This window comes from Lissotriton helveticus, chromosome 8 (assembly GCF_964261635.1).
Source record: "Lissotriton helveticus chromosome 8, aLisHel1.1, whole genome shotgun sequence".
Taxonomy (NCBI): Eukaryota; Metazoa; Chordata; class Amphibia; order Caudata; family Salamandridae; genus Lissotriton; species Lissotriton helveticus.
The window spans coordinates 1679513285-1679540005 of NC_136069.1; the positions used below are offsets into that span (position 1 = coordinate 1679513285).

Below are 26721 nucleotides of genomic sequence, written 5' to 3' on the forward strand. Positions count from 1 at the left end.
CAGTAGGTAAAAGTGGAACTACTTCGTTAAGTAGATCTATTGTGCACAGATGTGAAGCATCACCGTCAGCGTCATCCGCATTAGCAATGTTCGCTGTACATGGTACCTGTGTGCCTGTTGCTCCACGTACCTCACCAGTAGATGGATTCGCCGGTGAGATCTCAATGAATGCCGTCATCAGGATTGGCTGCCGTTGGGGGCAACACAAGGCATGAGCCGTTACTGGACCCAGCAAAGTGTCAACATTCGTTAGCAGTGCTGATGGAAGTGTAAGACAAACGTCTAACACGCATTCTTCTCCGCAAAGCAGGCATCGTAGAACAGGTAAGATGCAATCTTGCCAGATTGGTCTGAATGAAAGTACCCAAGTGGTATTCAGATCTCTTAAATGAGCCAAGCCACGAATCTGTGTAATTCTGTCACGATACCGCATGGCTAGGAGAGCTTGTTCCATGGTAGTCTGGGTATCGTTGGTGACTGGACTTGCCATATCGGGGCAGAAGTAATAAAAATAGAATTCCAACCATGAGTCCCAAAATGAGAGGCAAACGACCGAACACAGAGTGCACGAAATTTAGAAAAATGCAGAGGACTGCTTCGAATGGTGCTAACAGTCCCGAAAAGATCGTCTTAAATACATGTGTGATGCCACTGGTATCAGACATGTTTAAGATTTGACCTAACATTTCTGCGAAATTTACTGGGCAGTTTGTTGATAATAATGCATGTATCTCTGCTAAAGTCCTTGCAACTTGCAGATCAAACGTTTCTCTAGACGAGGTCAGTGGCACAGTTTTTTGCAAAAGAATGGCTTTCATTCTGCTTAAAGTATCAATTCGTATAGAAGAGATATTCAGTGAAGGCCATAACGCTGACTCCCTGTCTGTCTTGCTTTTTGGATACAATACTTGCATACAACAAGTGACCCTGGCCGACACACTAACTAGATCGGCTTTTGCTGGCAACATGCCACAACAGCTGTGATCATTGAGCATAACGTAGCTGCCATTGGAAAGCTGCCTAAACATTGGGTCTATCACTGCTGCTGGAGAATCGTGCATGTGGCAAGAAAGTTTATTAGAAGAACCTTCGCAGGCTCGGTGTAAATTAATACCTTCCCATAAAAGTGTACCGCTTAGTGATTTTTTACAATTTTTAGTACAAAGAAATACCTCCGTTCCCCCACTCCAACATTTGTGTGTGTATGGTAAATTTAATGTATGCCTTACACAACCTTTCATACAGGCCTGCTGGTATATGCTGTAGACAACACTGACATTGGAAAATCGTCACTGGTATCGTGATGGTGCCATGTATTATCCATTCCATGACAGGTTTCTCAGAAACCGTTAATGGTAATCTTTCCAGTCTTTAAATGCTCAGCACCATATAGTCTGCTCCTCTTTGTGCCAAACAGATTTGTTTATCTGGAAGCTTAAAGACAGTAAACAATGACTTGGTATTGATTAGACGCCATGGCACGTAGCCTGAAGGGAGATTTTGTAACGTCCAACCTAGTAGCATTATAGAATTGAGACTGGCCATGTTGTAACATTAGCAAATCCTGTTCTTTTATGTCAACAGCAGATTATACAATGCTGTCCAGAGAATAAATTTTGGAGGACAGAGTTGTTAACGTATTGCCCACTACAGAAAGAGCTTTCTCTAAATGAATACGATCAATTTCTTGTATTTGTTCTGCAGTTTCCATTTGCGTTACTTTCCATGCTTCATTGTAAGCAGAATATCTACCAGCATATATGAAACGTTTTTGACGCTTTTTACGAGGCCCAAGTAGGAAGTCTCGCAAGTCAACGCCTTCTTTAAGTAAAGTTAAGTGTTGTTTAATTTCTGGAAGTCTGGATTTCTGTAGCCACTCAAGGCATAGTTTTCCTACACTTTATGTTGTGACTATCCCTGGATGTTGTCTCTGGGAATATCTTGGGTCTGGCCTATTCACTTTGAACCCTTGTGTTTTGTTCAGGAATCTATTTTGACAGTTATTCGTGTCTGTGGATTAGATTAACCATTTTTTCCAATCAGGATTAGTTGTGTTCTGTTGCAAAATATAATTTATGTCTACCTCCTCACTTGAAGTTAAGTTACTGTCAGGTGTGGATTTAGGTATAGACGGTTTGTTTAAATCTTTTATCTTAGCAATGCCAAGACAAGATGTTTGTTGAACAGTGTCATTTAAAAACATTATCTGTTCTGGGATAATGCAGGTTCTGAATAAGGCCTCTAAACCTTGTACCTGTCAGTCTTTTGTGCCCCAAACAGTTTTTGTCTCAATATTATCTTTCCTAAAGTCAAAGCCTAATGTAGACAGCTGAGCATAAAAGTCTGTAGAATAAATGTGTTTAGTATTGGTGAGCATGTTTTTCATTCCTGTCTTATTCATATTTTTGAAAAAAAACGATTCTGGATTTGTGACATTAAAACCTGAGAAATATGGAAACTTTTCATAAAATGTTTTCGAGCTGCCCTTTGGCGGCGTTGGACAATCTTCCCATTGATTATAAGTAAAAACATTTCTAGCATTTGCAGATTTGTGCAAATAATTGTGACCATAATGATTGAAACAATACATTTCTTCATACTCTGATGAACCTTCTAATTATTCATGTTTAGTGAATTTAGCTGACATTTCTAAATATGTCATCATATTATTAACAGTTTCAAAGTCCCAATCATCAGAAAATGTGCTTGGTGAGACAAAGTCACTCAAAGAAACCTTAAACTGGTGGAGAATCTTTAACAGTTCCACCGGGCCATAAATATCATAATCAGTTGTGTCCCATGCTATACTACCAGGTATAGGAACCGCTGTGAATTTTACTGATGATAGGTCTCTTCGCTCACAATGAGATGATTTGTGAGGTTTCAGGAGCAAGTTGATGTTCTTACTTGCTGTGTCCATTGTGCTGTATTTTTCATCTATCATTCTTCCCAAACTTAAAACAAGAATGAGCCAGAGCAGGAGAAAAAGTACACCTAACACAATCCAAAATTCAACCCACGGTGAAACCAGATATATTTTTTCAAGTTGATGAAAGAGTTCAGTTATTTTTTCTTTGAAAGTTGTATTATCTGGCGTTGTTTCAGGTTCACTGGGACCCTCAGAAAATGTATCAACGTTGATGAAATAGCCAGAGGCAGTTCTGTCAATTGTCTGGATCGCATCCGGATTTTTCGCAATCGCTGGTGCTGTTTCTTCCTTTGTCATATTAGTATAGTCAGAGGATATATCATTGTAGACAGGTGTTTCTTGACAAACTGTTATTTGGGTTTCAAAAGGTACAAGTTCCATAGCTTTGTTGCATAGTCCTTCTTTTCTCACTGCAGGTTTATCAAACGTGATAAGTCTTTCAGTTTGAACCTCTTGGATTGTAGCTAGATTTGGTCGTCTGCTACTTCTTGGGAGTCCACTGGGCCTACTACTTATTATCGGCCACATGATGTGGTTTGACCAGGTCGATGGACACGATTCTGTTCTCCCTTTTTGCAGCAAGAGGCAGTGGTAATAGTGATCTTGTTCCAAGGATTGCTAAGACAGGTACTAGTTTTCTGTAAGAAGGCCCAAATTCCTTCTTCACTGCTATCTTTTCTCTGACTAGATCCCCAATCTTTGGAATCCAGACTGTCAGGAAGTGATCAGTGTGCCTACGTAATGACTCCGAACTACATCTCCCAGCATGCTCTCAATCAAGGGGAGGAGCATATTCAATATAGGTCATCAAGTGCGCACTGGACATGCGCGTAATTCCCTCTTTTCACGGAGGCAAGCAGGCTTGTTTGTCTTCAGTCCTCCCGCCTTTGATGTTTCCCGTTGTTAGTGGAGCCTTCCAAGGGTGTGGGTTCCTGTTCTTGGCCGGATCCAAGTTCTGTTATGCGATACTCGCTGCGGGAGAGTTGCAGCTCGCAGAATCATACAGCTCCGACTTCAGCGCTAGGACTCTCTTATGAGCCGCGAGATTATTGCACTATGTCAAACCCGTCCTCGGTTCCTCTCACGCTGACGTAAGCGTTCGAGAGTTGAACTGAAACTCGGGGCTTATGTCCGGACTATGAAACTGAATATTGATTCCTTGTTTCCTCCCGCTGACGTAGGCGTGGAGGTTGTGAGTCACTGAGCTAAGGCGAGCTCAGGTAAGCGCTGACTTTCTCAGGTCTCTCGCGCTGATTTGAAAAGTACAACTATTGGTTGTTACATGCTGTGGCCTGGCGTGGGAGATTAAAGGACCCTGTGTTTACTCGCGCTATTGTCGGGCGCTGGGAGTATTCCTCTTTTGGTATTTTAAAGACACTGAGTTTATTGTTTTGTTTCTTACCGCTGGATATTGCCTGGAACTATTTCATGTCCTGTTACTTCTAGCTGCATTCCCTTCTTAATACCCATTCGTGGGGATGATTTTCCTTTTTGGAGTGGACCATTCCTTGTTGCACTTAAAGTCACTTCTTTGGTATGTATGAGCATTCACAGAGAGTATGGGTTGAATGACGTCATGATAGTGAGAATAATGTTGTATACCTTATCTGTTATAGATTTATCGTTTCGTGGTCTTGGAGAGAAGTATCTCTGTTGGTGATCATTTGTTGGTATCTTGGGAGAAAAGGCTTCGGCAGCTAGACCACAGGTATTAGTCCAGCCTTAGCGAGACATTGCGAGTGTAGACTGTTTATGCTGTGTATTTACACTGTGTTCTTCTTTACAGGTATCCCCTTCCCCAGCGGTTCCGGCCCACACCTTCTATTTTTTCCCTCACCTGATTGCCTCATTACTCTGTGTTCATCCAGAGTTGGGGACGTCGGGAGGTGGACCCCCTTTGTGCATCATACCGAATCCAGGAAGCAAACGTGGATCTGACAGAATTAAGCACGCACAATATATCGCTTCCTCGGTTCTGTATGAGGCGCACAAATGGCGTCTTTAGATGACGTTTTGCAGGCGTTAGTGTTGGTTCAACAAGAATTGGCTGCCTCTAAGGCAGAAACAGCAGCTCTTAGAGAAAGAGTAGATCGACAGTCCAGAAACCCATTCGATACCTCACCTACAACATCTCAGATACAGGTGAACGTACCACCTCCAATTCCACTGGCTAGTCCTGAGAGGTTGTCAGGGGATCCCTTGAAGATCCAGACCTTTTTAACGCAAATTATGCTTCATTTCTCTTGTAAACCTGCCTCTTTCCCAACTAATCATTCCAGAGTAGCGTTCGCTATTTCCTATATGACCGGAGATGCAGCCAATTGGGCTGTTCCATTAGTCAAATACGACGATTCTCTCCTTACGGATTGGGACTCGTTTCGACGTGAGTTCGAAAGGGTTTTTGACAGGAGAGCCACAACCTTGTCTGCTGATCGAGAATTGCTAGGACTGAGACAGGGAAAGCAGGACTTAGTTACTTACTTAACTAAATTCAATCGTCTGGTTGCAGAGACAGCATGGCCGGAAGACAAGAGGATGTCTCTATACTACCAAGGGTTGAGAGACGAGATGAAAGACGTCCTTGCCCAGATAGATCCACAGCCCACAACTTACACCAACTTAATGAATCTCACACTCCGTCTGGATCACAGGTTAGCCGAAAGACGGGGTGAAAGGTCTTACGCCCCTACGGAAAAGACCGAGAAAGGTAATCTTCCTCGGAATCACACTCAGAGCCCATGGAGGTGGGGGCTATGAGGGCTCCCTTGTCTAGGACAGAGAGAGAGAACCGTAGAATCATGAGTCCATGTATGTATTGTGGGAAGAAGGGCCATTATGAAAAGGACTGTCCCACGAAACCCAAGAGAACAGACAGGTTCGGCGTTACCAAGAAGGTGGCGGTTGCTACAGTTCCCATCTCTAGTCCCAACCCTACGGAAACGTTAGAGTACAAGGTAGGAACCTCTTCACCTGGGTTGCAACTGCCGTCTTTGGCGGGAGTCACAGAAACAACATCTGTAACGCACATTGTGCTTCCCATGCTCCTCACGGATCACCAGCAAACGCATCAAGTAGGGGTTATGGTGGATTCCGGTGCCACCGGGAATTTCATTGACAGCGGGTTAGTACAACGTTTAGAACTGAAGCGCATAACTAGAGACACACCAGAAATGGTATTGGCGGTGGATGGGAAGCCCCTGAAATCGGGTCCTATCACGGAAATGACAGAGGAATTGGAGTTGGTTAGACAGGGGGAACACTCAAATCATATTGAGAGAATCACATTGAACATCATTGAGGCACCACAATATGAAATAATCCTAGGTATGCCTTGGTTATGGTACCATAACCCCACGGTAGATTGGACTGAGAAGGTTGTGATTTTTGATTCAGAGATATGTCGGAATACATGCAATCATTCGTCTGTTACTCATGCATTGGCTCTGTCGCATGGTTTTCAGGTGGCGACTGCGGCTGAAAAAGATATGGAGGTTCCGCCTGAGTATGCCCAGTTCAGAGCGGTGTTTAGTGAGAGTAAGGCGGAGTCCCTACCACCACACCGCAGTTATGATTGTCAAATAGACCTCATACCTGGAGCAGTGTTGCCTTCCTGTCAGGTTTATGCGCTATCAGAACCCAAAACACAACACTTACAGGAGTACCTAGAGCATTATGTAAGAATAGGGTTCATTCGACCATCCTGTTCGCCGGCGGCTTCCCCTTTATTTTTCATAAAGAAAGCCAATGGGGAATTGAGGACATGCATAGATTTTAGAGTGTTGAATTAGAATACCGTCAGGAACAGATACCCTCTTCCACTCATCCCCGTTTTGCTGGACCAAGTGAGGGAGGCAGTCATTTACAACCGACTTGATTTGAGAGGGGCCTACCACCTTGTAAGGATAAGAGAGGGAGATGAGTGGAAGACGGCTTTTAAAACACGCTATGGACTGTTCGAGTATCTCGTAATCCTTTTGGGCTGTGTAATGCCCCTGCGGCGTTTGAGTTCTTTGTGAATGATGCTCTGAAGGACTATGTAGACAGATTTGTGGTCATTTACATAGACGACATACTGATTTACTCGAACAGTCCGGAAGTGCATGTTAGGCATGTGTCTCTCATATTACAGAGGTTGTTAGAACATGGTTTGTTTTGAAAGTTAACCAAGTGCGAGTTTCATATGCATAAGGTTGAATTTCTGGGTGTGATTCTAAGTCCATCAGGGTTGAGCATGTCGGACAGGAAGGTGTTGGCAGTGCAGGAATGGCCTACTCCAAAGAATGTGAGAGATGTGCAGTGTTTCCTGGGGTTCTCCAACTATTACAGGAGATTCATCTCTCACTTTTCCCAGGTCGTTTCTCCCTTACCTCGTCTTTTGAGGAAAGGGAACCCTTTTTGTTGGACTGTGGAGGCCATGAATGCCTTTATGTATCTCAAACGAGCCTTTACCTCAGCACCTATACTGCAGCATCCCCAAAGTGAAGTACCATACATAGTGAAGGCGGATGCGTCCGACATAGCAGTGGGGGCTGTTCTATCACTATGAGACCGCCGTAATGGACAATTACATCCCATAGCCTTCTTATCGAAGAAATTGAGTCCCGCGGAACTCAACTATAAGGTGGCAGAAAAGGAACTATTGGCCATCAAGAAGGCTTTTCAGGAATGGAGACATTATCTCTGGGGAGCAAAACATCCGATCCCTGTGTACACCGATCATCGGAACTTGCAATATATGAAAACAGCCAGGCACCTTACCCAACGGCAAATGAGATGGATGCTGTTTTTTGCAGAGTTCCACTTTGTAGTCACGTTTCGACCAGGGTCTGATAATCGGAAGGCTGATTCCTTGTCGAGACAGGAAGACATCCATGAAACCAGACAAAGTATTCCTGAATCCATCATTTCACCTGAGAAAGTGTTGTGTGCCATCACGATTGAGAACTTTCGGGAAGAGGTTCAGACACATCAGGATTCAGAGTGGTGGAAGAAATGGGCAAGTCAGGCTCCTCACCGAACCCTCAAGCATGGAAACCCGTTCTATCAAAACAGACTGTATCTGCCTTCCTTGGAACTTCGCCTCCAGGCGTTCAATTGGTGTCATGACTCTGTTCTGGCCGGTCATGCGGGATGTAACAAAACGCTCTGTTTGATGCAAAGACAGTTTTGGTGGGAACACATGGACAAGGATGTTGGTCTATGGGTAAAACAATGTGATGTATGTGCATGAGCAAAGAACGAGCAATCCAAAGCTAAAGGCAACTTGGTAACCATGCCAACCCCCTCTCAGCCGTGGCACACCATAAGCATGGACTTCGTTCTAGGTCTACCGATGGATCAAGGTTGTGATGCCATCATGGTTGTGGTAGACAGCCTCACTAAGATGGGCCATTTCATCCCGTGCAAGAACCTCCCCACCGCGGGTCAGACCGCCCAACTGCTACTGACCCATGTAATCAGACTGCATGGACTCCCAAGGGTTATCATCTCGGATAGGGGGCCGCAGTTCATCGCACTCTTTTGGAAGATGTGGTGCAAGGCGCTTAAGATAGAGTCAGCGACATCGACCAGCTTTCATCCGCAGACGGATGGTCAGACGGAGAGGCTGAATCAGACTCTGAAAACCTATTTACGGTGCTATGCGAAGGAGGCCAGTGAGTCCTGGGTTTCCTTGTTATGGTTGGCGGAGCTGTCGTATAACAACGCCTGGCACAGGTCTATCAAGGAGTCTCCTTTCAGGGCCAATCATGCATTCCATGCTAAGTTCCTTCCTTTGACTATACCTTGTGATGTGACGGAACAACCTGCCGTAGCCGCTCGAGGCTCGAGGACCTGCTGGAGATGCATCGGAAGATCCAAAGGAATCTCGTCCGGGCGAAGACTCTGTACAAGGCCTGGGCCGATCGCCGTCGTCAGGAGGGTCCCACATATGCTGTGGGTGATCGGGTGTGGTTGTCCACCAGGAACATCCGTTTTCGCAGCATTTTCCATCCCAGGTTCATTGGACCCTATGAGGTGATTCGTCCTGTCGGATCTGTCGCCTATAAGCTGAAGTTGCCTGCTTCCCTACGTATCCATCCGGTGTTCCACTGTAGCTTGCTGAAGCCTGCTGGACGGTCCAGGAGGGCGGCGGTTCCACCGTTGGTTTGTGATGGTCAGCTGGAATACGAGGTGCGGAGGGTTTTGGACTCCAAATACCGACGTGGGCGGTTATGGTATCTCATTGCCTGGAAGGGCTATTCGGCTGAGGACGACTCCTGGGAGCCTTCATCAAACGTCCATGCTCCCAGGGCTGTGCGAGAGTTCCACGCCACTCACCCGGATAAGCCTGGTTCTAGGAGGTGCTTGGGAGGGGGGCATACTTTCAGGAAGTGATCAGTGCGCCAACATAATGACTCCGAACTACATCTCCCAGCATGCTCTCAATCAAGGGGAGGAGCATATTCAATATAGGTCATCAAGTGCGCACTGGACGTGCGCGTAATTCTGTCTTTTCATGGAGGCAAGCAGGCTTGTTTGTCTTCAGTCCTCCCGCCTTTGATGTTTCCTGTTGTTCGTGGAGCCTTCCATGGGTGTGGGTTCCTGTTCTTGGCGGGATCCAAGTTCTGTTCTGCGAAACTCGCTGCGGGAGAGTTGCAGCTCGCAGAATCATACAGCTCCGACTTCAGCGCTAGGACTCTCTTATGAGCCGCGAGATTGTTGCACTATGTCGAACCCCTCCTCGGTCCCTCTCACGCTGACGTAAGCATTCGAGAGTTGAACTGAAACTAGGGGCTTATGTCCGGACTATGAAACTGAATATTGATTCCTTGTTTTCTCCCGCTGACGTAAGCGTGGAGGTTGTGAGTCACTGAGCTAAGGCGAGCTCAGGTAAGCGCTGACTTTCTCTTGTCCCTCGCGCTGATTTGAAAAGTACAACTATTGGTTGTTACACGCTGTGGCCTGGCGTGGGGGATTAAAGGACCCTGTGTTTACTCGCGCTATTGTCGGGCGCTGGGAGTATTCCTCTTTTGGTGATTCTAAAGACACTGAGTTTATTGTTTTGTTTCTTACCGCTGGATATTGCCTGGAACTATTTCATGTCCTGTTACTTCTAGCTGCATTCCCTTCTTGATACCCATTCGTGGGGATGATTTTCCTTTTTGAAGTGGACCATTCCTTGTTGCACTTAAAGTCACTTCTTTGGTATGTATGAGCATTCACAGAGAGTATGGGTTGAATGACGTTATGATAGTGCGAATAATGTTGTATACCTTATCTGTTATAGATTTATCGTTTCGTGGTCTTGGAGAGAAGTATCTCTGTTGGTGATCATTAGTTGGTATCTTGGGAGAAAAGGCTTCGGCAGCTAGACCACAGGTATTAGTCCAGCCTTAGTGAGACATTGCGAGTGTAGACTATTTATGCTGTGTATTTACACTTTGTTCTTCTTTACAGGTATCCCCTTCCCCAGCGGTTCCGGCCCACACCTTCTATTTTTTCCCTCACCTGATTGCCTCATTACTCTGTGTTCATCCAGAGTTGGGGACGTCGGGAGGTGGACCCCCTTTGTGCATCATACCGAATCCAGGAAGCAAGCGTGGATCTGACACAGACAGGTCTTGCTAGGACAGGTGGTTTTTCTTCAGTGCTCGTTGGGCTTTGTGTTGTGTTACTCAAACTTCTTGTTTCATTTAAGTCCTGTAAAACAGCCAATCGGTCTTTGAAATCAAAGGGTTTCTGTTCCACCACTGAAGTTTGACAATCAAGATCCTGGATGAGCATTCTAGTACCAAATAGTAATTCTTTTTTTTCTTTTCTTTTTTTGAAGATCTTTATTGTACAGATGGTAAATATCCTACATGTTACATTCAGCGGCTCTCAGGGGCCAGCCGGGCAGAAAACAATCAGGTAAACCTTTAACTAGATGACACAGCCATTTAGCCGACAACCCGGGGGTCCGGCGGCGAGTCTCATGTGAGTGTATATGCAGCCATCCGATGTGCAGTTATTTTAGCATTAGATCTAGTATTTTTGTCTTACGTTGTAGAGATTTGCTTTGCAGTGTTCACCCAGCATTAGTGCCATGATAGCAATTCCCCGCAAATAGCCTAATAGTCAGTTGTGGGCAACCAATACCGGGGGGGGATCTGCAACAGATGGTTTACCAGATCCGTGACCGTAATGCTAACTGTGAAACGACAAGGTGTATAGTGGTATAGCTCACTGAGGCATAGTAGTAGGCGGTTATGTGCGGCAGGGTTAGTCTGCAGCCGTTTCAGTCAGGTCTCGAGTGTCTGGTAGTATGGTGTCTGCGTGATTTCCCAGTGGTGGTGTTGGGAGGTCGCAAAAGACGTAGCGATATCTGATAGGCTGTGCAGCGGGTCCTTTGCTAACATGGGCGAGGGTGTGTGCAAATTCGTATCTCTCGCAATGTGTAAGTGTCACCGTGACTCTGCAGATTATGTGTAGCTTGAGATCAATAAGGTATCGCTTCCTGATAGAGACATGCTGCATCTAGCGTCTTCCTTTGTGTGAAGAAACGGGTCTGGTCAGGGAACACGACCAGCTAACAAACCATTCCCTATGCCTATATCTTGGCAGGGAAAATCTGGGGGGTAGGGCCAGTAAGGAAGGGGTGGGGGGGGGGTTCGTCACGGGACCTCATATGCGGCGGTGGTTGCGGGGCAGGGCCTAGCAGGGCTTCTCGCCGCATGAAGTGAGAAATGAGGGGGGGGGATTCGCTTTTTTCCGAGCTGGAGCTGACTGGGCGCTGCCCTTGGGGTGTGATCAGAATGCTGGTCAGCATATCACGAGGCGTCAGTGCCGCCCGCAGACATGTCGACCGCTTTCCTGTTGGAAGGGGGGAGGTATCTCCCTGTCAGCAACCAAATAGTAATTCATATGGAGTGATTCCCCACAGAGAATTTCTTGGCAGATTATTAAGACTACGTTGGACATTTATTAGATGTTTGACCCACCCATCACCTGAACCTAATACCCTAGCTGTTATAGTTTGCTTTATGTCACGTTTTTTTCTTTCCACTACCGCATTTCCCTCAGGATGGAATGGACTCGAAAACCGCAATGCAACGCCCAAGCTGGCCATGGCCTCCTTGTAAGCTCGAGAGCTATACGCAGGACCCTGGTCAGAATGCAGCGTGCCGATTGCGTATGTGCCGATAAAGACCCGCAAATCTTGTATAACAGTTCGGGCGTCAGCCGAGCCCTGGCGCCACATCCAAATGAATCTAGTGCAGAAATCCGCTACGACCATGATATACTTATAGTTGCTATCCCTCTGTAAGGGACCACAGTGGTCCAGGTAAACACATGCTAATGGTTTATCTGAAATTAGAAGGGGCGTCTGCGTAGGTCGCTTCACTGTAGAAACTTTCTTTTTTTTGGCAGATTTCACATTCTAGAACATAGTTCCTAGCTTGTTTCCCCATCCGTGGCCACCAATATCTCTGTTTTAATAATGATACTGTGGTGGAAACTCCTGCATGTGCAGAGGCGAGCCCTTTGTGTGCTGCTAAGATTAGTCCTAACCTATGTCCCATGTTTGGGATTGCCCTATCCCCCACTCCAGGGATTCGAGCAAAAGGAACATTATTTGCATCAGTTACATATGAGTACTTTACAGGAAAGCCTTTCGGGAGTGTTTTACCACTATCTTTTACTGAAGCAGCGACAGCTTGCATTATTTCGCTGTCTATTTTAGTTTTTGAATGAGTAATTGCTGCTACGGAAGCCGTTTGCACAGCAGCCTTCGCGGCCTCATCAGCCAATGAATTCCCTTCAACGTGAACGCCATCACGCTGATGACTTAGTGTATGAATCACATGAGTCTTTTGTAGTTCTTTCTGCAAAATAACTACTTGTTCCCAAAGCAATTTATGCTTAATTGTGTCACCTTTTGCGTCTTTGAAACCGTTTTGAACCCAGTTCTGCAGATATTCATTGTAAGACTCGACGCAGTAATACGAATCACACACTATGAGTGTGGGGAATTCGCGATCGGTATTTTCAAGCGCCATCTTGAAAGCCTGTAGTTCAGCTCGCTGAGCTGCACAGTCTCCGAGTGATTGAGTTTTAGTGACCATAGGTCGAAATTTACCTCCGCGCCAGCGACCTTTAACAATCACGCACGCAGCACTATAGGCTTGTTTACCTCCAATTGCGGGCTGTGCTGATCCGTCTGTATAGAGTATACATCCGTAATGTTCTAGAGGCAGAATTTCAATAGGCAGAGGACATTCTTGTTCGTACTGGAGAAATTTTTGTGTCTTCAAGTATGGGTCAAAAACGTATTCAACGTCTGTTGCAGCAAGAGAGTTAACCCATTGTATCCATCTCGGATGTAAAGCCTTGGCATTTGGAATGCTCGCTTTTATTACTGCCTCTAAAGCAGGTAATGGTGTAACGAGCATCATGCGTTTACCCTGTGCTAGAGCTTTCTCTTTTGCTACTGCAGTTTGAACCGCTGTCAGAATCTTTTCTGTAGAAGTGAATTTTATTTCAGCTTTTGTGTACAAGTGTGATTTGTAAGCTATTGGTACCTTTAGGTATGTGAATCGGCATCTCCCTAGGATTACAAGGTTGCGCACGTTGTCGCGTGTCTGTAATTGTGTTTTTGCTAACATGTCTGTTTGCACCGACCAAAGGCCCCTCAGATGGTTAATACAAATGAGGGGTGGGAATCCAAAACTGCTGAGGTGGTCCATTTCCCTACAGGGGATGGACTTTACGGTGGAACACTGCTCTGATACAGAACACGCCAATGCAGATGGTCTGTCCAGGTTCTTCCGCCTTAGTGAAGAGAACACCCAGGAGGGTGGGTTGTTCTCCCTACTTTCAGCTGGAGGGGACATGTGTTAGCCTTGGCATCTTTTGGCGTGTTTCCCCTGACTTTTTGCTTTCTGACCTCTCAGTTTTGACTCTGTTTTTGCTGGTTTTATGATTCTGCGTACTTTCCTCACTGCGGTCCAGTGGTAAAGTGCAAGTGCTCCTGTATAAAATGTGTTATGGATTGGTGTTTCCATGATTGGTATATTTGATTTATGTGTCAGTCCCCAGTAAAATGCACTACGTGTGCCGGGGCCGATAAATCAAATGCTGTTGGTGGGCTGCAGCACTGGATTGTGCCACTCACGTAAACAGAATGTATGGCCTGGTACCGAAAGTAGCCAGGACTCTAACGCGCACCAACAATAATTCGAATTCTCCAATGTATACAGTCAGAGTTGTTTTTTATCTCATCATCAAAAAAATAGCATCACAAATTCATTTACATATTTGTAAATATCATGTAGATATTAAACATTCAGTCAAACAATAAGAGTTATTCAATTAAGCAGTTCATGGATCACATAAAGTATTCATCACAGTTGATTTAACCCAATGCATTTCGGGGCACGAGCCCCTTCGTCAGGGGTCTGTTGTGGAAAAAAAGAAAAGAGAAAGAAAGAAAACTAAGTTACTCCTAATGCTTAGGGGACTTTGACATTTCTACATGTCTGGTTACTTGACTGTTCTTACCGCAACTGTGGAGTCTCAAATCCAATCGTGGATTGGGTAATTACGTTGCGTACGGCTGTGGATAATCTGAAGAGTAAGTGAATATTAAAGTAAACACGTTGCCACTTGCGTTATCAATGACACTAGCACTTACAAATATTAATGCGGAAATGCTGATTACCTGAATCCTTGCGAGTACAAAAACTGTGAATAAACAAAAATTTATAGTATTTGTGGTTAGACAAAACCTAAAAAAACTTGTTCAGCCGGTATGCTATTTGTTTGATGATGAGATAAAAAACAACTCTGACTGTATACATTGGAGAATTCGAATTATTGTTGGTGCGCGTTAGAGTCCTGGCTACTTTCGGTACCAGGCCATACATTTGGTTAACACATAGTGAGCAGGCACTAATCTAGCGCAGCACACATACCGCACAAACATTTAAAATATTGATCAAACGAGTGCAGTACCCGCCTATATCCATTGTTTCACTCACGTAAACAGCCCATAAAGTAACTCTGGCCTGCCATCGCAGAGCCTGTGCGCAAACTGGGGCTGCCGTGCCGACTTGGCGAGTGCACACACTCACAAGACCCTAAACCTTCCCTTTGCTACATGTGAGTCGCCCCTAAGGTAGGCCCAAGGTACCCCCATGGGCAGGGTGCATTGTATGTAAAAGGTAGGACTTGCCCTGGTGTGTGTGGCATGTCCTGATAGTGAATCACAGCCTACTTCGTTTTTCACTACTGCAAGGCTACCTGTTCTCCGTAGGCCAGAATGGGCAGTTCGGTCATTACATCCTATGATCCTAACTGTTTCAGAGAACATGGTAGAAATTTGAGTTTAGTATGCCTGAACTCAGAATGGTAAAATACATCCTACAGTGAAGTTGGTTTTAACATTCTGTGTTTGAAAATACCACTTTTAGAAAGAAGGTATTTTCTGACCCAAGCATCCAGCCAGCCTCTGCTAGGGTGTGTATTGTCTGTCTGGTTTGTGAGTGACAGGAGCTGGGGATACAGGGTGATTCAGCCAGGCTGAATAGGCACTTCTACACCTAGATGGGTGGGAGGAGTAGCACCTAGGTCTGGATAGGGCTGAGCTCACCTTCCTCAATGCTGGCTCCACCTCCTGTGGTGCGCCTGAGGACCCTTGCCCACACTGACAAAGGAAGAAGGTGCACCCTGGCAGAATACACCCCAAACTGGTTTGGACTAGGTCCAGGCCCCTCTGCTTTCAGAGGACAAAGGATTTGCTGGTATAAATATCGGGGCCCAGATCCCAAGACTTTAGATTACTTTGGATTGCTTCTGACTCAAGGAACCTGCCAAGAAGAAGAGCTGGAAGAACTGCCAGGAGGAGTACTGCCCCTTTGCTGAGTTGTTGCTTTGTTGGGTTGGCCTGCAGTGGCTGCTTCTGACTTGGGCAGTGAGAGGACTGGGCTGAACTTCCTCTACTTGTGATAATTATATCCAAGGGCTTGAGGTAGAGCTTGCCCCCTGTTCACGAAGTCTCAGGAACATCAAAGACTTCATGCCCGATGCTGTCTACGACGCCGCTGCTGACACAGTGTCCTGAAGGCACCACAGAGCACAGCCGCAACTACGCATCGCGACCCTGGTCTCATCGACGATGCCTGCTGATGCTGCCACCGAGCCGCTGCGTGCACCGCAATCTGTGGGCAAAGCACTCCGCAGCGCCTCACTTCACAATGACGCCTTGGAATCTCCGACGCTGCTCCATGCCGGACTCGACGCCGCTGCTTGCACCGTGGTTCGGGGGCACCACTCATAATGTTATACGATGCACCGCCCTCATTCCGCACCACAGCCTTGGCCTACCGACGCCGGTATCATCGACTCCAGTTGTCAGGCGACTACAGCCCTTCAGCAACAGCGATGCCGCTGCTACACTGTGACCTGCCAGCACCTTGAAGAGCAACGCCTTCATCTCACAATGTAACCCTGGTCTCACCGACGACGAAATCTGACGCCGCCACTAAGCCGCTGCTCACACCGCGACCTGAAGGCACCGCATGCCGCACCTCTGCACTTTGCACCACAGCACCGGATGCCTGTCAACGCCAACGAGAGGAGCTCGACCTGCAACGGGCGTGACAACGAGAGGTCATTGACGACCTGCATCTCTGAAAGGTACTGTTGGCGGGTCTTCCCGACACCACAGCTGACCTGCGATGCCGCGGCCAGCCAGAACTGTTTGGACTTGCTTGTTCACGACACCGTGATAGCCCGGACGGAGCTATCGACATCAAAGAACTGTGTTTTCAAGACATCTTGCAACACAACTATTTTTAAAGTACTGTATTGTGGATTCTTATCATGATTGGTCTTGTTTGAGTATATAAAAATATTGGATATTTCTCTCAACCTGTGTGGTGCTCATTTGCAGTGCTTACACTGTATTACTGTTGCTTATGTGCAAATGCTTTACACACTGCCTCTAAGATAAGCCTGGCTGCTGGTGCCAAGCTTCCAAGGGGATGAGCAGGGGTTATTTTAAGAGTGTAACTCCCTTATCCTGACTAGAGTGGTGATTCCGGACTGACTTCAGTGCAAACCTTAGCCAACCCGAAATCCCATTTCTAACATCCACCATGCCGAGTTTGGTCACTTTGAAGGATTTCTTCCAACCTTCCCTTACCAAACTTCAGGGTCCTCTCACAGGATGGCCAAATACAAGTTCAAAGGGGCTAAAACCATTCCCCCTTCTGTGGCATATCTCTGTATGCAAATACGAGGCAAGTTAACAGGACATCATATCTCTTTCTGAGTTTTCCATGTACTCATAATATCATCAAAATGTATAAAAATCCGGATCACCACTTACTGGGGGCAGCAAGGCCAAGTGATTTGATATGTCGAGTCGAGATACCGCTGACTCGGGGGCAGCATGGTTGAGTGATTTGATATGTCGATATCGAGACACCGCTGCCTTGGGGGAAGCATGAATGAGCTTTCTGATATGTCGAGTGGGGCCCCGTGAGATAAAACAACTTGAAATATGAAAAAGCATTACAGCACAGCTATGGGGCGCTGTTAGCTAGTATAAATATAGTTGTATGGTTCTACTGAACAGGGAAGATGGATGGAAGTGTGGCAGACAAGCTTGCACAAAATTATGAATTTGGAAAACATCCAGGGGCTTGAATGTACACACATTCATTAATACATGTGTGTGTATATTTTATAACACTACTTTGCTTTCTTCATGGTCATGAAAGTCACCAATGATGAAAATGTGAGCAAACTGGTGAGTACCAACCAGCATCTCCCCTAGTGATGCTTATGTGACATACTTCCTGAACTTTCACAGATTTTTTCTTCTTGATCGCACTCACAAGAAGATTTAACGCTTGTTGGATTGACAGAAAGTTACAATTAAAATTGAACACCTGGATCCAGATGTGACAGGCATTCCTTACGAAGCCAGCCTTTGGGCTGAGATATTGTTAAACTGCCCCTGGTATCTTCGAAAAGGTTTGGTGTTTGAGTATAATCAAGTATTTTATACATTTTGATTTAATGAGTGGAGGGCAACCTGACTGTTATTTTCCTCTCATGCTCCTTTTTGTCTATGACTCCCAATATCACGCCCTTTATGGTTGTGTCGAATCTTTCAACTAAACAATTTGCCTGGGGGTAGTAGAGGGTAGTGAACATATACGTAATTCCACCATCATCCCACATAGCTTTTTGGTATGCAGACATGAAGTTGGTTCCTCGATCAGGAACCACTTTCTTATGAAATCACACTCTTGTAAAAATACCATGAAGGGCCTTTGCTACTACAGGTGCAGTAGCAGTCCTAGTAAGAATTGCTTCTAAGTACCCAGTAGCATGGTCCACTACAATTAAAATAAATCTGTTCCCAGATGTAGTTTGAGGTTCAAAGTGTTCAATATTGCCAATCCCTACCCTCTCAAAGGGACTCCCAAACACTGGAGGTCAAATTAAGAGAGCCTTCGGTTGTCTGCCTGTCTTGCAACTGGCCTGACAGGTGGCACAAGAATGACAGAACTTTCTAACTCTTTTAGACAACTGGAGATAATAAAAACAGGCAAAAAAGCTGTCCCAGCTTTTGCTTTGTCCCAGACATCCAGCTAAGGTGAGTGTCATGTGCTAAGGCAAGTATAAACTTTCTGTACATTTGAAGGACCACCACTCATCTGGTTGCCCCTGGTTTGGGATCTCTGGCCTCAATGTACAGGAGCTGAACTTCCCAGTCGACCCTGTGGGTTCCACTGGCATCACCTTATTCTCTCTTTTCAGCCTGCTGCCTAGGGACTTTAAGATTAGGGCATGTGTTTTTCCCTTGGTATAGGTTTTCCCAGGAGAGCCCCTATGAACTCAGGAGCTCTGCCAGGTCATGCCAGCTGTACCCTCCTCAGACACAAGGGCATCTCCCTCAGGAAGACTCTCTACCTAGTCCTGTGACATCTTTAAAGCTCACTTGTCAGACCTCTTGTCCTCGCTCTTGCTTTGGGATGTTTGGACTAGTTTTTCGGACTTCAAACTCCCATGACTACACTGTTGTGCTGCCTGTGCCTTGGCTCCCACACCCACCCACTCAGGAAGAGGAAGACCCAGCATCTATGCATGAACCTTCATTTCCACTTCTGTCCAAAGTAGAGGTTTCAATATCATTTACCAACAGACACTCCACTGGGATGGCAAAGGAACAAAGCCATGTTCTATGGGCCCGTCACCCCTCCTACCCATTCTACCTTACCAGGGCCCTTAGGCGCAGATTACTCTCATTGTCACGATTGGTCACTCGGGGACAAACAGCAGGTATCATTTGGTCCGAGTGACACTGGCATCTGCATCCCTCAACGCATCTACCTCGATCCCATTGATTTTTGCCCTTTGTCTGCACTTCTCCATGCTTGGAGGTCGAACTGCCTTGGCTTCAATATCAAACCCTACCACGGGGCACTAAGGTAGCCTCAGTATTACCTCTGGTTTCTCCAGAATATACCTCCATTCCTGCTCCTCTGCTGGCCAATCCCTTGGACTATCCACCATTGGTGGACTTCTTGAGGCATATCCCAGCAAGCTTCGTAGGGTGTCAGTTTTTACCCTGAAGCCCCTTACCTTTGGACTGGAATGAGTCTCGAGCCTACCCTCCTCACAGAACTTTAGGGGCCTTTAGAGAACTCCTTTTTATCTTTGTTGTTGCTTGCATCTTTCCTCTGCTGGGAAGTCTGAGCACTATTTAAGCTGGTCACACCCACCATGGGGTTTCTTGGATACACTTGTTCTGGTCAATTTGTCAGGTACCTTTCCCAGCTTTCTGGGAGAAGACCACTTTGAAATCACCAAATGACAATACAATGTGTCTGTGGTACAATTAGTTAAAATGTGCTCTTCCATAACTAAATTATATAGCCCAACATAAGTGTCCACCTCATTGACATTTATTTGGCCTTCTATTGCTTTGGCTAAGGAGTCAACAAAGTTCACGCATGTCTGGTTTTGACCTTTATGGGTGTCCCTAATTTTCACTCTGTACTCTTCTGTGGTGAGTCCAAACTTTTCTATGAAAGTTTCCTTCATATGCTTGTAGGCCTTAGCCACATCCTCATTAAGGCTCAGAAGTCTATCTCTGCCCTTGTCCGAGAACAACTCCTGCAATAGAGAGCCCCAGTTCTGCTGACCTAGCCTTCTCATTTTGAAGGCCCTCTTAAAGGCTACAAACCATTTATAAATGTCATAACTAAATTTTGGAACAATTCGTTTGGGGTTCTTAAGGACAAAGGTTTCCTATTTTGCCCTATTAAAATAGCTGCCATCATTACCTTTGGGCTTTAAGCCCATTTTAACCCTTCTTTCTTCTAGGGCTGGTATCCTTTCCTCGAGGTTGTTCTTTTTCTCCTCTAGTGAGAGGAGGTCAAGCTCTTCCTCAAGGATAAATACCAACTTACCATTAGGAGGGTTACAAGAGTGACTTTTTGCACTTCCTACTGATAAAAAGGGTCTAGAGAAAGGTTAAGAGCTTTGGTTTGAACCTTCTTCTCCATCTTGGACTTGGGACACTGCAACATCCTCACCCTCTTCATTATCTTCCTCTGATTAATGGCCTTCCTTCACAAACTTTTTTTCTAATAGGATCTGGGGGCTTTCTCAAGCTCGTTCTTCTTAGCTGTCTAGAGGAAGCCAATGCCCCCAATTTTGCACAAGTTTCTCAGATCGTTTATTTTCAGAGGTGGGAAGACAGACAGGTCGAGGTTTTTGTCAGCATCAATTGTGGGCTAACATTTTAACCTTACAATTTTTTTTTATATTCGCCTAACTTTCTAACTTTTTAATCACTTTGGAATGAAGGTCTACACAGGTCCCTAAAAATTCCAATTAAAATGTTTTAGAAAAATCTTAAAAAAATATTTTGGGTCTGATGTCAATAGTGGATTTTTCGTGCAAAGTCACTCATGATCAATGGTACTGCGAAACACAGCTTACTACAAGGACACTCTACAACACACCACTCCACTATACTCTATGACTGAACACTCAACTCTACGCAACTCCACTCTACAAACCTCTGAGCCACTCTAAAACCCTACACACTATGCTACTCTATTCCACTCTACAACACTTTACTCCACTCTATGCAACTCCCTCTATACCACTCTAAGCCACTTTACTCCACTCTACTCTATGACACACTACTCCACCGTACTCCGCTTAACACCACTCAATGCCACTCCACTCTACGCAGCTCTATGCTACTCCACTCTACCACACTCTACTTCACCCTACATCACTCCACTCTGAAAAACTCTGCTCCATTCTATGCCCCTATGACACTCTACAACATGCCATTCTTTGAGGCGCCACTCCACTATACTCAGAACAGGTCACTTGACTCTAAATTCTCTACATCACCCTAAATTCCTCCACTCTATGCCATTCTACTCCACTCCATGACACCCCACACTACTCCAGTATATGACACGACACACCACTCCACTCTGCGACATGCCATTCCACTCTACGATATGCCACACCACTCTACAACACACCTCACACTCTGCAACATACTACTCCAGTCTACGACATGCCACTCCACTGAACACCCCTCCAGTCTGACACTCTATGACACACCACTGTATGATACACCTCTCCACTTTGTTCTATGACATGCCACTCAACTGTATGCGACTCCACTCTACTCTATGATGCACCACTCCCACAGCGCAGTCTACACCAAGACACTCTGTGCCAGAACATTCTGCAACACAATACTCTGAGACAGCACTCTACAACACTACACCGTATACAACTCCACTCTACTCTCCTACACTCTACACCTGTCCACTCTATGATACTCAACTCCACTGACTGCCACTCCACTCTACTCCAGTCTATCCCACTGTACAATACTCTACTCTACTCCACGGTTATGACATTCTATGACACGCATTTAAATATCTGCAACTCCCTCTACATCAGACAACCCCTTAACTACCCTGTACTCTATGGCGTACTGATCTACTCCACCCTATTTTAGTACTTCACTCTATGCCACTCTATGTCATACCACTGTACGACACTCTATGCCATTCCACTCTACCAGACCCAACAACACTCAACACCACTCCCCTTTAGAAAGCTCCAATCAGCTGTATGCCACTGCACTTTATCATACCTATACTAAACGGCATTATATGAACTTAAGCAAATTTTGATTTAAAAAACATAGAAAGTCAATGAAAAAACAAATGTTGAGGAAATGTTATAGCTAGGAAAACGTACTTTATTATTCATATCCGAATCAATTAGAAATTCATAAGTAATATCTAAGAACAAAAATTACCATTTTTACCCTGGCCACAAATTACTATAACTCACTCTGCTTCATACAAAGTATGGTCACATTGCTAGCCAGACTAAATTGACAATGACTCAACCTTCTACCATGAACACTCTTCTGATAAATAATGTATTTTTAAATGTGAGTCTTGTTATCATTTAACATGCTGTAAGCGATGTAATATGAAAATGTATAAGCAGTTCATGGGGAAAGATCATGTTATAGTTAATTTAATCTGTCTAGCGAGGTGACAGCACTTTGTATGGGGGAGTGCGATTTATAGTAACTTGTGAGGGGGCATGCACTGGTGTCTTCAGGTCCCCCTTCCTTAAGTCAAATTAAAAAGAAAAATCAGGGCACTGGTACTGCGGTACTAGAGCCTATGACCATTGTACCCTGTGCGACACCCCCTATGGTGCTGCAATACTAAAGAATAATTTAAAAATGTGCAGGAGTGTAGTGAAAGACCGGATGCTCCTGCTAACTGTCATGGGGCAGGTATTAACCCAATGCCGCAGACTGTGGAAGGCTGTGCACAGTGGGGTATTGGGTTCCCGTGGGGGATGGGTGAAAGGCCTGCTAGAGGCCAGGCCATCTGCTAAACCCTCACCTGCACATAGCCAAATGCCAAGCACATCAGAAGTTGGGCACTGGCAGTGAGGATGGGAGCAGACCCTGTTACCAACACCCCACTGCATACAGCCTATGGGTGTGTGCAGCAGGGGTTAGGCGCAGTGCCAGGCTGGAGCGTGTGCCCTGCAGCCAACACTCCACTGTGCATACTCAGAGCTTTGGCAGCCCATAGGGGGGTTATGGAGGGCCTGAATGTAGGCCATGCAATATGGCCAAACCTCCACTGTGCACTGCAGAAGGGTGTGCACATTAGGGCGCTCATGGAGGGTTGGCCAGCCACAGGGATGTTTTTTGCAGGAACTGACTAAAGGCTAGCCTTTGTGTCTCACACTTTACCGTACACAGCCAAAGGCCATTCAGAGCAGATCATTGGAAGACCAAGGGTCAGAGGTCATGCCCTGCAGCCAATCCGCTGCTGCATACTCAGCAGGGTGTTGAGTGGCCCCGAGAGGGGTGAGTTTTGGGCAGCAAATTTCCCATTCTCCATGGCCAAAGGCCATGTGCATTATTTTTTCACTTGAACAACCCCATTCAAAGATGGTCACCGCCCGTGCATGCACACTAATGGCAGCCACTAGAGAAAGACAACAAGATTGACAGAGCCAATAGGTTTCAGGTGAAAGAGCTATTGGCTCTGCCAATGCTTGTTTACCTATGCAACCAGCACTGACCTCCTCATTCTACTGCAACAAATAGAGCTCTATAAACAAAATTAATTTTCCTTATCAGTACACTGCCATTCTTCTCCACTCTCACCCTTGAACTGTTCTCCTGGCTACTGCCAAATATTGGCAGTGTCTTGTCCCTTTTCTGGGATGGGGATGCACCTTCTCTGGGGAAGGGCACTTCCTCTGCCCCAGAGTGGGTAGAGATGCCCCTCTCTGGTGCTTTGCATTATTTGGCCTACCATCTCTCCTGGCACTTTAGCTGTGTTGGCCCACTGGCTTTCCACGCCCATAACCAGCTTGAAACACCATCTCCCGTCAACATCATCACGACCTTATGGCAGCCGTTACATCGTCCTTGGAATGGCATGCTTGTGTGGCTTTGAAATTGTGGTACAGGTAACATGAGAAAACATTTAACTGCAATGACTTTGTAATCATATTACATATGTGAAAAGTATGGCACAGGTGGGTGAAAGCTCCCCCTACCCCGCTTAGTGTGACTCACATTGTCTGAGAGAATGCTGTGAGTGTGTGTGAAAGCGTGTGAGTACATGTATTACCAGGGTTTCATATCGTTATTTCTTTTTGTACTTCTTTGGTTCTTTTTTGAAGTTTGGTTCGTGGTGGTGAGAATATCTTTCATAAAAATGTTCTGAAATTAGAAAGTCTAAGAGATGATAGTTTCGATATGCTCAGGTCAGTTAAGACCCTCATACTTCGTCATAATTATGTGACATGAGCCTGCCCATGTTTCAGCCCTCCAATGCTAATACAGCTCTGAAAAAAACTGCACATCCTTTAACTCTGGCTTTCAAGTTGAGGCCTTTTTGTCCCTCTCTTACCTTTTTGACCGCTTCTGTTCTGCCGCTGCTTGTTTGACCTTTGAGGTACCATCTTCTGTATTCTTTTTATCTCCCCTGTTTAAAAAGCATCATTAAGTAAATATCATTAAACAAATGCTAAACATGTGCATTAGGAAATAAACATAACAACAAAATGAAAGAAATACCATATGTTGAAATTTGTTTCATTAAAATGGCATAGACACAATATTTGGGATGAACAAGTTAGAGAACCACGCGTGGGGAAGAGAAAGAGCTGTAGGCAGGTATCCATGAGAAAGATGTGCATAAGTAAAGATACATTTACTACATCCGGTAGTCCTCTGGGCAGAACTCTATGCAGCAAACATTGACGTTACCAAACTGCGCTGCACGAATAATTTAAACAATACTGAGCACACGCAACAGTGGCCGCTCCATTAGGGTAGAGGAGCGCAACCCCTCCTTGCCACCACCAGTACATAAAACAATAATAAAACAGGTTTTAACCCCTTTTCTGTGCTGAATGTTCCGCGCGAGTGCGGAACGTTCTATTGCGCGGGCGGTTCCGCAACGTCCAACAGACGTGCGCAGCACTACCGAGGTAGTGCACGCGACGTCCGTTGGACGTCGCCAGCAGCAATGGGGTTAAACCTGTTTCATTATTGTTTTATTTAAATCCCCAGGACTCACCATCAGCACTCTGACGAGTCTTGGGGGCATGTCCAGGGGATGACAGTGCTGGTGGGGGAGTGGTGAGCAGTCCCTCCTCAACGCATAAGGTACTTCTCCGGCCGGTCGCAAGCCGGCCAAACCCCTCCAGCGCAGTGAAGCTCTCTCCAGCTTCAGCTTGTTGCTGAGGCTGCAGAGAGCAGGCACCGGCTCCCAATCTGCCTGGGAATGCACGCTGCCGACCTTCATACCAATCCTGAAGCTGCTCTCATGCGAGGGAAGCTTCAGGATTGGCCACAGGGCAGGCTGGGAGTCTGTGCCCAGCCCCAGAGCCAGAAGCAGGAAGATCCAATGTGCAGGAGACGCCGGTGGCAGCGTTAAGGTTGATTTCAATTTTTGTATTTTTCTTTTTGGAACCCAACCCGTCCCCATCTCCCTCCTCCCAACCGCTCTCATCTGGCCCAGCCCATTTTTTGACTATTTAGGGTACTTTGAGATTAGGCCTCCATCGCTTTTTTTTAACCATCTAAGGTATCCTCGCCAAATTTGTGACCTTTTTTCCAACTATTGTGGGTATTTTAGAAGTATCAAGGGTTTGTACATTCCTCTAAAGGGAACCAAAGAAATAGGCATAATATAGCTAAATCTTGAGTTTAAAAAAATAAATAAGTGCTCATCAAAAACTTGTACGGTTCTCCCCCCCTAAAAATGCTATCAATCAAAGGTTTGCTGTGTTATAGTCCCCATCTTCCTAGCTGTCGGGAACACACAGAACTGAAGAAAAAAATATATTTTTAACCACAATTGTAGCATTTTTCACAAGGTAGACTATTTTTTCCAATTTTTGTGGTTTTAACCTACTTCCAGTTTGTGGTGAAAAGCGACATAAAACCGGTAGTTGATCCCAGAAAGCTATACATTTCTGAAAAGGAGGAACAATTCTGAATTTAGCAAGAGGTAATTTCTTATATTACTCAACGTTTCCTGGAAGAATCTGAATGTTGAAAATGAAACAATATTGAAACTGAGTAGGAAACAAGACCATTTGTGACAACATTTCTAACTGAACCTTATCGTCACAATAGCAGATTTACAAAAACAATAAACCTTTACGTCCGCTAGACTCTTCTGGTTGCAGTGATATATAGAGTTTGCAGACTATCCAACAACCTGTGGTATCCAGAGCCAGAACTGAGCTGCACCTTGAAATGGATTTTATTTGTGTATTGAGCATAGTGATTTACATATGGTAAAATATAGAGTGAAACATGGTATGAAGCAATCCTATGTATGTCTGTAATGTTCGCCAGATAATGAGCTTAGAAGCATTGGCTATGTGTACACCCCTTGTTAAACCTGTCAGCCTTAGGATGGTCTTCACCCAAAAGTTTTGCCTACTGGCTTCCTATATTGGTGAATTTGGTTTTTTTTGCCGTAGGACCCTGTGCTCTTTACCACTGCTAACCAATGCTAAAGTGCTTGTAGTCAGTCTCTAAGCCATGGTAACATTGGCTTAAACCTGATTGGTATATTTCATTTACTTGTAAACCTAGTAAAGTGGCATACCACATACTCAGGACTAGAGAATTCATGTCTTATGGTTTATACCTGATTGGAATATTTCATTTACTTGTATGGCTTATACCTTATTGGTATATACCT

General features: G+C 45.3%; 1 protein-coding gene across 4 annotated transcripts in view; it reads right to left on the minus strand.

Moving 5' to 3' along the window:
* The window catches only part of LOC144773622 (transient receptor potential cation channel subfamily M member 2-like), a 1628848-nt gene that overhangs the window by 870278 nt on the left and 731849 nt on the right, over positions 1-26721 (minus strand). For all 4 annotated transcript variants that reach the window (XM_078658771.1, XM_078658770.1, XM_078658769.1 and 1 more), the window contains one exon: positions 24409-24483. In XM_078658771.1, coding sequence (XP_078514897.1) covers positions 24409-24483 — 75 coding nt within the window. The remainder of the gene's footprint in view (positions 1-24408; positions 24484-26721) is intronic.